Raw genomic sequence first — 12,301 nt, 5'->3', positions numbered from 1 at the left:
CTCTCCCTTCCAGCGCCCACCAGGGCCAGTCTGCGCCTCAGCTGCCTCTTCCGCGGACGAGGGGTAGGGCATTTGGGTCTGGGGCCCTTTGGTCTGATCCATGTCAACGTGCGATCCTCGGAGGAGGAGGGGACGGTGGGAGCTGGGGTGGCGCTCAGAGGACGGCGACGAAGTGTCCTTGCTGCTCCTGAAACGTGGCGACAAGCCAGGCAGACTCCCAATGAGTATGATGGCGACACATGATGCCGGCAGAGAGAGAGACCACGGAGGAGGGGGTGCTTAAAGGGAGAAGGAAGTAGGCGGGCAGCAATGGGAGAGAGGCGGGAGGAGAACGGCGGGAGGAGCTAGGGGAAGGGGGGCGAGATAGGCGCGCAGGCGGCAGAAGCCTTTGCCTCCGCGACTGTGCGGGCCGCAGCTTCCCCGCCCTGCCGCCCCCGGTCACACACTCGCAGCCTCCCCGCGAGCGGCAGACCGGCCACAGCGATGCGCCGAGGCGGGCGCTGAGGTGGCGTCGCGCTAGCAGCAGCAGAGGCGGCAGCCACCGCCAAACGCGGGCCTCAGGGTGCCGCGGCGCCCCAAGTTCCCGCCATGAGCAGTCGGCTCTGGAGGCTCCGCGGCTCCGGGGACTCACTCCCAGCCGAGCACGGCAGCAGCGCCCAGGGGCCCCAACGCTCCTAACGCCGCCGCCGCCGCCAGCCGCGTTCCCCCCGCCGCCGCTTCGGCCGCCGCAGAGCCGCCAGCAGCATGTCTCGAAGGAAGATTTCGTCGGAGTCCTTCAGCTCCCTGGGCTCCGACTACCTGGAGACCAGCCCCGAGGAGGAGGGGGAGTGCCCCTTGTCTAGGCTCTGCTGGAACGGCAGCCGGAGCCCGCCCGGGCCGCCCGAGCCCAGCGCGGCGGCCGCCGCCGCCCCGACCCCGGCAGCCGCCGGCGCCACCGCTGCCACGGCTGGGGCCAGGAGAGCGCAGCGCCGGAGGCGGGTCAACCTGGACTCTCTGGGCGAGAGCATCAGCCGCCTGACGGCGCCCTCGGTGAGCGGGGAGAGGAAGGAGGGCCGCTGCGCAGGAGAGAGGAAGGGGATCGGGCAAGTTGGCGCCACGCTAGCCCGGGCGTGTGCGAAGAGCCCCACCGCTGGGGGGCGGCCGGGCCTTGCTCCGCCCGGCCTACGGTTCCCAAAGGCCGGGGCAAGACCCGCACCTTGGGCTCTGGTGAAGGGGGCACTGGAGTACGGGAAAGGAGGAAGACTTCATTCCTCCGGGGTCTCCTGATTCAGAGGTCTGTCTGCCCACCTCCAGCCTTGAACCCTCCTTCGTCGCGGTCACCCTGACGGCCCTAGGTCCTCCTTCATGCCCACCTGTTTTCCTTCCCCCAAACTTTCCCAGGCACTGTGTTCCGCAGTTCCCATTTCCATGTTTTTCATCTCTGGTCTCCAGTATCCCAAAGGAACTCCTACTCCCTTCCAGGAAACTCTTCCTCTCTTTTCCCACACTCTCTTGCTCTTAGCATGACCTTCTCTGACATCTTTGAATTCTGCAGGCTAACTGCATTCTATGTTGCATTCCTTTCTTCAGATCTTTGGGAACTGGTTGTCAGATACTTTTTTGAGTTGTCTTCTGATGAAGAAACCTCTTATCTCTTGTTTTCTCACTACCTCATATACTTTTTTTCTTAGTCACTAGGCATTTATTGGCTCAACCTTCTTCTGTGAGTAACCCTAGTGTCTGGTTTTCTAAATCTCTCTGATATTTCTTGCACCCCTACCTCATCCTTCACTCTCTTTTCCCTGGATTCTTTAGTGCTTTCTCCCTCACTTTTTCATGGTTTCCTTTTATTAGGCCCTTCATAAATATCTGTTGAATGAATAAATGCCTTCCTAGCTCTCTCTAAACTTGTGCTCATTCAGGGGTGTCTGTTTCAGCACTTCCAGGTGTACTCTAGACTACCCCTGGTTCTAGGCATCTTTCCAGAGCACTTCTGCCTCATTCCTGCTCAGGCATTTCAGCTACTCTTGACTTTTACTCTTTGCAGTAATGCCAGACCTCTGTTTCGGTCTTTGACTGTATAAGCTCTGTTTTGAAGGAATTCACTCCATTGCACACAGAATCCTAGAGAGACTCAGTGTCAAACCACCATCCACCTTTTATTCTCACCTTGATTGGTTACAAAGACTTCAACTACTGACAGCACTTTTACCTATCCATCTCTGAGACTTTTACTTCTTTAAAGTTTCCAAAATGAATCGGAACATTGATCTTGTTTGCCTACTCTTGAGTCTCCCTTTTGAAAGTACTCTTATAGTTTATGGTAGGACGGACCTGAGAAAGAATGGGATCCAGAGAGACTGGGAATTTGTACCAGGCAATCCTACAAATATCCTGTGGCCATTGCATTAATGGAGTATGACCTTTTAGCAATGAAACTACTCTTCTGTCATCTTCCTTTTTTTGTGCATTTCCCCTTCAATTTACCTTTAGCCACTTCTTTCATTGATAACCTAGGAAACAAAACTCAGAATGGGTTAGCTACTGTTTGCTATTCTTTTTTTTTTTTTTTAATTTTATTTATTCATTTATTTATTTATGGCTGTGTTGGGTCTTCGTTTCTGTGCGAGGGCTTTCTCCAGTTGCAGCAAGCGGGGGCCACTCTTCATCGCGGTGCGCGGGCCTCTCACTATCGCGGCCTCTCTTGTTGCGGAGCACAGGCTCCAGATGCGCAGGCTCAGTAATTGTGGCTCACGGGCTTAGTTGCTCCGCGGCATGTGGGATCTTCCCAGACCAGGGCTCGAACCCGTGTCCCCTGCATTGGCAGGCAGATTCTCAACCACTGCGCCACCAGGGAAGCCCTGTTTGCTATTCTTAATGCAAATATTTACCAGGAAGCATAATCTTAGGAACTATTTGATGTTGCAAATTGTTGAACATAAGCCTTTATAAAAGGAGTCCAGTAATCCTGTGCATCTGTAGTTTTATGTCAGTACCCAAAGCAACGTTTGTACAATATACTAATTCTTCAGTATAACAGATTCATATCTAATATGATGATTTTACTAAAGATAATTATTAGTTTTTTGTGGGAATTGTTTTTATAATCCTGGAGTTTTCTTTTTGCCTAAGAATCAGAATTTACAAATTTCTAAAAAGTTGTGACACTGCCTCTAGCAATGCCACTTTAACATAAGACTATTCTCAGCAACTTATGTGAGGAGTAGATAAAATAAACTGAACTCAAGTATTTACTGCCAAAATAAGAGGTAGGAAATAGTTTCTGATTTTTACCTTTTATAAAGGTAAACTTTGAATGACTCTGACTCTTTGCTGGATAAAAAGCATGTAATCAGATAATGGTGTTCAGGATAAGAAGTTTGAAATTGAAAATAATTGCAATAATCAAAAATATGCAACAGCTGTATGTACTTTCCATGCTATAATTCTTTTCTATTTTGTTTCTTTTTTTAAATTTTATTTATTTATTTGGTTGCGCCAGGTCTTAGTTGCAGCAGGCAGCCTCCTTAGTTGCGGCTCGCCGGCTCCTTAGTTGTGGCATGCAAACTCTCAGTTGTGGCATGAATGTGGGATCTAGTTCCCTGACCAGGGATTGAACCCAGGCCCCCTACATTGGGAACGTGGAGTCTCATCCACTGCACCACCAGGGAAATCTTCTTTTCTATTTTGAAAAAGGTCTTTCAGCTGTTATGCTGAAAACATACATGTGAATATAGTGTAAACAATTCCAACTTCATAAGGCATGTATAAACAAATTCTCATTGGCTAACCATCATGTCACCAGTAGAACTGGTAACACAAAGAAAACAGAGAGTATGTTTCAAAGCAGCGGCTTATTTCTGTGTTCTCCACCCCCATTTTCTTTTGTTTGGCAAGCTAGAACACTGCTTCAAAAAGTTCCAGTAGATTCGTTCTGCTACATTGTCAGCATTCTAAACTTCTCTGAAAACACTTATGTGCTATCTAATGTCCTTTCATTAGAGCTAAACAACTTAAAACAAACAAACAAAACCCCAAAAACCTCTGAGAACAGCCATTAACAGAGCATTCTTAGATGGAAATTTCTAGTTGTTTTGAGTGTTGCAAACCTACTTGCATTGCTGTGGAAGCTCCTGTGTTCTTAGTGGTCTCATCGTGGAATATTGTCTCAATCATTGGAGATTTATTTGTTTTTTATTCAGGATAAGTTGCAAGTAGGGAAATGGAAGTGAATTTAATAAATACTAGGATATTGCCAAGTAATTCAGCTAGTAATTTGATCAATGGAATATTCAAACTCCGTTTTTTGATATTTTAAGAGTTACTTTTAGGTGCATTGATGTTGGCTATAAAGATTATAATACTTTCATACTATTTTAATAATAAAAGTAAATTGAATTCATAAAATTGAAAAAATTCTGGAATTCAGGGTACCACGTTCTCATTCATTGTGCCTTGGACAACTAAATACTTGTATATCACTGCGTATATTACTTTTACTGTCTAAGATCCTACTCATCTGTAAGTTATTATATTTAGGGTCCTTTCCTGTTCTGACAGTCTATGAAGACATATTGTATTGTCAAGCTTTCAATAAACTGTCACAATGGCATATGAAATAAAAAGCAAGGACATATTACTATGAGTTTTAAAACTGAGGAAAGTAAATTACTTTCTTAAGTAGGGGCATCAAAGTACTATTTATATTCCACCTAGTTGTTAAAAAATATTTGAGGATCTGCATTGTGGCAAGTATTGTGCAAAGCACTGGTGATACAAATGCCAAACAAAAATTTCCCGTTTTTTGACCTCATGGAACTTCTTTAATTATAGACTTTATTCTAAGGAAACTGTATTGAGGTAAAATATAAGAACTCCAATTGTTGAAGAGATGTCTAGGGGAAGTTTTATTTATCATCCACTTTGGTTAGTTTTGTTCACTATGAATCTCTGGGGTGCAACCGTAAAAATAAAAATAATCCTAAAAACCTGGCTGAAGATGCGTATATCACTTATTACGTTATTTATTTTGAAATAATTTACTTGGGAACACATATGGAAAAACAGTTGGAGATTTTACATCAAGGGTGAATTTAGGGTCTCATTTATTTCCATTTTATGTCTATAAATGAGAGTTGCTTAGACTCCTCTCATTTTGACATTGGTTTTGGGTTTGCTAATGTCAGCCTGTCAGTGGAGATATTCTAGGACACCAACCCAGGGGCAAGGCTTTCCTAGGTTTCTTGTCAGAGAACTACTAGCTGTTACAACATTACAGATGGCTTTGAAGACCTCAGAAGCTATAGAGAGCAGAATGGCAGGAAGAAAAGTAACAGAACTGGAAGGATGGCATATAAAGGGAGGAAAGCTACTTACATAGGGAATAGTCCAAGAAACAAAGAACAGTGAGGAAAGAAAAAGGAAGGGAAGCTTGAATTCAAGTAGCAAAAATCCAAAAACTGTTTCATTATTTTTGGAAAAGAAATTGTATTGATACATGCCTATGAAAAAGTGAAAGGACATAAAAAATACATATTTAGCCTCTCCTAGTATTAAATAAAATGAACTTTCTGATGTGTAAAGCCTTAAATAAAACCTTAGAAATTGTGAGTGTAACTAACATGTAAATAATGAAAAATATATAAAATATAGTTTTGAGGTTAGATATTTGTTAAATTTATGTGTTTTAATTGAAGTTTTAAAAATTTGGGGCTCAATATGGGTAATAAAGTTCTTAGCAATAGATTCATTAAAATTAAAAATCAAACAAAATGTATTCTAGTAGTTCAGTGTTTTCACTTTTGTAGAAATTAGATACTATAATCTGAAATCAGAATTTAATGGCCATCTATTGCTTTTTTCTAACTCATCCCTAGTCATCAGAAACAACACAGCAGAACTGAAAGAACAAAGATTTGAAGTTTGACAGAAAAATTGAATAACTCCCTGCTGAGCCCCTTGATATATGTAAGGCCCTGGGAAAGCCAACTCCTTCCTCCTCAGAGCCTTAGTTTTCTATTTTGTGAAGTAGGAATAATGACTACCTTATAATTTGTAGTGAAAGAGGAGCAATATTCCTTGTAAAATTTCTTGAACTCAGTAAATGATAGTTTCAAGTTGAGATCCATTAACTTCAATCAAATTTGAATGCCTCCAAATGATCGAAAATATTTCATTTTTTCTCAATAATTTACTTGCTAGTAACCTTATTAAAAGAGTTCATAGGTTAACTGATGTCATGTACCTAAAAAAAATTGATAAGGAGTTAATTTTGTTGGCATCGTCCAGTCAATCCATTAAAAAAATTAAAACTGGACTCCCTTTTTGGCTCCCTGGCTATGCCTCATGTGTGTACACAAGTATACGTAATCATTGTAGATTCAAACATTTCTATCAAACTGCTGACTATTATGTGGCAGTATGAGTACCACAACTATAAATTCTATAAAGATACTAGAACATATATATTTGGTAGAATATGGGTATTTCACAACAAATTACTTTTAAATTAGGAAAAAAATTAGGTGAAAGAGAAACTGCTTATTTCACTTGCCTGAGAATTTCAAGAGCTCCCCATCCATTGTGTTCAAACTAATCTGTACAAGTGTTCAAAGGTTTATGCTGTGAGATGCAAGAATTATCCAGCTAATGACTTCTGCATTTTGTGTATTGCACTCTATTCTTGCTTGGCTACAAGCTCAATTGTTAGCCCTTCATTTTAAAGATAAATTTTGACTATGGGAAATGACATCAGTGATTATTAGTCTGTAGGTAGAGGTGATGTGATTATATATTCCTTTTTAGTATATAATTTATCTACCTTGAAGTTTTCTGAGATGTGTGGGAAGAGTACCTGAGTGCTATTATGTGTTTTTCCCTTCTATATCATCATTGCTGTTTTCATTCACTTTTGTTTTATCTTGTTGCCTCTATCATAGGGAGCTGAAGGTAAAAGTTTACAAACTTACATGTTTTATTGAATATGATAGTAAAATAAGTGGGTGATCTCTAGATATAGACATTGGTAACTGTGAATTTCACACACATCTAGGAAGAAAAAAAATTAAGTGGCATAAGTAGGGAGAATGTTTACAAGGGCTGACTAGGTTTTCTTTTGCAGGCCCTTATTTGATGCATGAACCAGTGATTAGGTCAAAATTCAAAGTTCCTCTGTTTAATTTCTTACTCTAATCTTGATACTCTTATGTTTATCTTGTATTTAGCATGGTACCTGATAGTGGATTTTCAATAAAATGCTCAGAATAAATGAATGGATGTTCTTATTTAATTATCCAATTATATTATTTCTTTTTTTGTTTGATTTTTTTTCTGTGTTATATTTGGTTCAAATAAAATATTTAGATTTCGTACCCAGCCTGTAAGAGATACTTTCAAGTATGCAAACCTGTTTGAATTTTACTTACACCTGCCATCTGAAGCAAAACTTCAGAATGAAGTTGTGTTAAAAAGAGAGCAGATGGAAAAGTATTCTTCTACTGGAACTCCTTGAGTGGCCTATTTATATTTTAAGAGGTTAGGTAAATGTAACAACTCTCCTCCCATCTCCAGTATAAGTCTGCTTATATTTTCTGTCCAGTTCTCTCTCAGGTGAGAAATGTTTGTCTGCAAGTGGGCTACTGTCACCAAAAATGCACTGCTGGGTGATGGAATGAAAAAATCTTGCTCCTCAAATATCACTTCAGGACAGGATCTGAATATCTAGAATTATGAGCATCTCATAAAGTTGAAAATTCCAGCTTAGAGTAATTTAGGAAGTAGGGGAGCTGGAAGTCTCTTTGAAGGCTGGAGATTTGTTGCGGCTGTTGTGGGGAACTGAGAAAGAGTGAACATTCTTATAAATAGAACAGTGAGAAATCACTTCCTGTACAGGCTTTATTTGAGGCATATTAAACAGTTCTTCATCTGAGCTAGTGGTTATCAAACTTCAGTGAACATAAGAAATACCTAAAGGAAATCATTAGAATGTAGGTTCCTAGCATAGTTCACTGTGCTATACAGTAGGACCTTGTTATTTATCCATTCTATATATACTAGTTTGCATCTGCTAACCCCAAACTCCCCCTCCATCCCTCCCTCTCCCTCCCTCCTCCTTGGTAACCACATGTCTGTTCTCTATGTCTGTGAGTCAGCTTCTGTTTTGTAGATAAGTTCCTTTGTGTCATATTTTAGATTCCACATATAAGTGATATCATATGGTATTTGTCTTTCTCTTTCTGACTTACTTCACTTAGTATGATAATCTCTAGGTCCATCCATGTTGCTGCAAATGACACTATTTCATTCCTTTTTATGGCTGAGTAGTATTTCATTGTATATATGTACCACATCTTCTTTATCTGTTCATCTGCTGATGGACAGTTAGATTGTTTCCATGTCCTGGCTATTGTGAATAGTGCTGCTGTGAACATAAGGGTGCATGTATCTTTTTGAATTATAGTTGTTTTTTTTTTAATTATAGTTTTGTCTGGATATATGCCTGGGAGTGGGAATGATGGATCATATGGCAACTCTATTTTTAGTTTTTTGAAGAAACTCCATAGTGTTTTCCATAGTGGCTGCACCAACTTACATTCCTACCAACAGTGTAGGAAGGTTGCCTTTTCTCCACACCCTCTCCAGCATTTGTTATTTGTAGACATTTTTAATGATGGCCATTCTGACTGGTGTGAGGTGTTATCTCATTGGAGTTCTGATTTGCATTTCTCTAATAAATAGCGATGTTGAGCATCTTTTCATGTGCCTGTTGGTCATCTGTATGTCTTCTTTGGAGAAATGACTGTTTAGGTCTTCTGCCCATTTTTTGATTGGGTTATTTGTTTTTTTAATTGTTGAGTTGTATGAGCTGTTTGTATATTATGGAAATTAATCCCTTGTTGGTTGCATCTTTTGTGAATATTTTCTCCCATTCTGTAGATTGTCTTTTTGTTTTGTTTATGGTTTCCTTTGCTGTGCAAAAGCTTGTAAGTTTGATTAGGTCCCATTTGGGTTTTTTTTGCTTTTATTTCTATTGCCTTGGGAGACTCACCTAAGAAAACATTGGTACTATTTATGTCAGAAAATGTTTTGCCTATGTTGTCTTCTAGGAGTTGTATGGTGTCATGTCTTATTTTAAGTCTTTAAGCCATTTTGAGTTTATTTTTGTATATGGTGTGAGGGTGTGTTCTAACTTCATTTATTTACATGAAGCTAACTTTCCCAACACCACTTGCCGAAGAGACTGTCTTTTTCCCAGTGTATATTCTTGCCTCCTTTGTTGAAGATTAATTTACCATAGGTGTGTGGGTTTATTTCTGGGCTCTCTATTCGCTTGCATTGATCCATATGTCTGTTTTTGTGCCAATAATACACTGTTTTGATTCCTGTAGCTTAGTAGTACTGTCTGAAGTCTGGGAGGGTTATGCCTCCAGCTTTGTTTTTTTTTCCTCAGGATTGCTTTGACAATGATGGGTCTTTTATGGTTCCATACAAATTTTAGGATTATTTGTTCTAGTTCTGTACAGAATGTCATGGGTAATTTGATAAGGATCACATTAAATCTGTAGATTGCTTTGGATAGTATGACCATTTTAATAATAGTAATTCTTCTAATCCAAGAGCATCCAAGAGCATATCTTTCCATTTCTTCGAATCATCTTCAGTTTCCTTTATTAATGTTTTATAGTTCTCAGCAAGTCTTTCACCTCCTTGATCAGGTTTATTCCTAAGTATTTGATTTTTTGCATGCAAGTCTTAAAAAATATACATTTTTTTACATTCTTTTTCCAATATTTCATTGTTAGTGTAAAGGAATGCAGCCGATTTCTGTATGTTAATCTTGTATCCTGCTACCTTGCTGAATTCATTTGTCAGTTCTAGTAGTGTTTGTGTGGCGTCTTTATGGTTTTCTATATAGCGTATCATGTCATCTGCATATAATGACAATTTTACCTCTTCCCTTCAAATTTGGATACATTTTATTCCTTTTCCCTGTCTGATTGCTCTGTCTAGGACTTCCACTATGTTGAATAGAAGTGGTGAGAGTGTCATCCTTGTTTTGTTCCAGAATTTAGCAGGAAGGCTTCCAGCTTTTCAATGTTGAGTATTATTTTAGCTGTGGGTTTGTCATATGTGGTTTTATTATGCTGAGATATGTTCCCTCTGTACCCACTTTGGTGAGAGTTTTTATCATGAATAGATGTTGAATTTTATCAAATGCTTTTTCTGTATCTATTGAGATGGTCATGTGGTTTTTGTATTTTCTTTTGCTGATGTGGTATATCACATTAACTGATTTGTGTATGTTGAACCAACCTTGTGAAACTGGGATGAATCCAACTTGGTCGTGGTGTATGGTCGTTTATATGTCGTTTGATTTGGGTTGCTAATATTTTTTGAGAATTTTTTCATCTATACTCATCAAAGATATTGGCCTGTAATTTTCTTTTTTGGTAGTGTCTTTGTCTGGTTTTGGTATCAGGGTGATGGTGGCTTCATAGAATGTCTTTGGAGTGTTCCCTCCTCTTCAATGTTTTGGAAGAGTTTGAGAAGGATTGGTATAAGTTCTTCTTTGTGTGTTTCATAGAATTCACCTGTGAAGCCATCTGGTCCTGAACTTTTGTTTATAGGGAGTTTTTTAAATTATTATTATTACAGATTCTATTTCACGTCTAGTGATTGGTCTGTTCAAATTATCTATTTCTTCTTGATTCAATTTTGTTGGGCTGTATATTTCTAGAAACTTTTCCATTTCTTCTAGGTGTTCAAATTTGTTGGCATATAATTGTTCATAGTATTCTCTTATGGTTTTTTGTATTTCTGTGGTATTGGTTGTTATTTCTCCTTTTTCATTTCTTATTTTGTTTATTTGGGTCCTCTCTCTTTTCTTCTTGGTCAGTCTGGCCAGAGGTTTGTCATTTTTGTTTATACTTTCAAAGAACCAGGTCTTGGTTTTATTGATTTTTTTCTATTGTTTTTTTAATCTCCATTTTATTTATTTCCTCTCTGATCTTTATTATTTCCTTTCTTCTGCTGACTTTAGGCTTTGTTTGTTCTTTTTTTTTGAATTTTTTTAGGTGGTAAGTTATGTTGTTTATTTGAGATTTTTCTTGTTTTTTGAGGAAGGACTGTATTGCTATGAACTTCCCTGTAAGAATTACTTTTGCTGCATCCCATAGATTTTTGTATGGTTGTGTTCAGAGGGTCTAGTTTAATAACTCTAGGAAGAGGCCTGGACTCTGTATTTTAAACAAAAATCCAAGTGATTGCTAGGCCCACCAAAGTTGTGCTTAAAGGTTACTGAATTCCATACCTCCAGGATCATTGATCTAGGCTCAGTGAGCGCTGTAGACTCATTTTTTGGGTAGAATGATCCTGGAAGTGGCTCCTTTGGAATGATTGTATCCCAGGCAATTATTGTCTTAACAGGAACAGAATAGAGGAGGTGTCTTGGAGACACACTTTATTGCTGTATCCTTCGTGTTCAAAATAATTTTGTTAGCTCTGTGTTGGAAAATATTTGAGGTTTAACCATTTGTAGTTTTAATTATTTGTGGACTCTTCCCATTTTTCCTGAGGATTCTCCCCTAAGTTTATGTTTAGTAGGTCACAAGTCATTGCTGTATGTTTCCTGTGGCCTCTTTACTCAAAATAAAGAAACAGCTATTCAAAAATGTTGGGTCTGATAGAGAAGGGAGAAGAAGGGCTGTTGTGATGGTCAATCTGACATTATTATCCATATCTGTGTTTTTTAGAGCAAGATTGACATGACATTTCACAAATGTACCATCAAGTGGTTCATTTTGAAGCAATGACTTGTTCACGTGCCAATGAATTTTTTTTAAAAAGGTGAAGAGAGAAAGAAACATCTAGATGGAGAATTTTTTTGCTTACAAAGGAAGCAATAGGAGGTTCAGATATCAGATTATAGAACCACCTCTCAAACCCTACCAAAATATGACAAATATAACAATGGTTGCTAAACTCTACATCCTTAGCCAATTAGTCTTTCTCTCATTCAGTGGCTAAGGTGGGTACAGGTCTAGTTGAAGTCTCCAAATAAATGGTGATCCAACATTAGAAGAAATTTGAATTTGCAGAGAACTCTAGAACCAACCTATTATGAGAGGAGGCTGTCTGTGTGGAAGTCCTGAGGTAGGTTACCTTAGTTGCAAGTCCTTGAATCCACTTGACTCCTTTTCCATTCACCGTACTATATTTGTGACGTGTGAGTCTGCTGTGCCCAGTGGAGAAACTTAAAATGTTCTAAAAAAATGCTTCCATTCCTTGCTGCTTTATACCTCTGCTTCTTCATGCATGGACCCTT

General features: G+C 39.5%; 1 protein-coding gene across 1 annotated transcript in view; it reads left to right on the top strand.

The window, feature by feature from the left end:
* The first annotated feature begins 222 nt into the window (after positions 1–222).
* Positions 223–12,301, top strand: part of GUCY1A2 (guanylate cyclase 1 soluble subunit alpha 2) — a 415,463-nt gene continuing 403,384 nt past the window's right edge. Inside the window, exon 1 of the mRNA XM_036861930.1 lies at positions 223–1,029. Within this exon, the coding sequence (XP_036717825.1) occupies positions 745–1,029 (285 nt within the window). The 5' untranslated portion in view covers positions 223–744. The remainder of the gene's footprint in view (positions 1,030–12,301) is intronic.

The sequence above is a fragment of the Balaenoptera musculus genome, chromosome 8, assembly GCF_009873245.2.
Source record: "Balaenoptera musculus isolate JJ_BM4_2016_0621 chromosome 8, mBalMus1.pri.v3, whole genome shotgun sequence".
NCBI lineage: Eukaryota > Metazoa > Chordata > Mammalia > Artiodactyla > Balaenopteridae > Balaenoptera > Balaenoptera musculus.
This window is presented reverse-complemented; position numbering and strand designations above follow the sequence as displayed.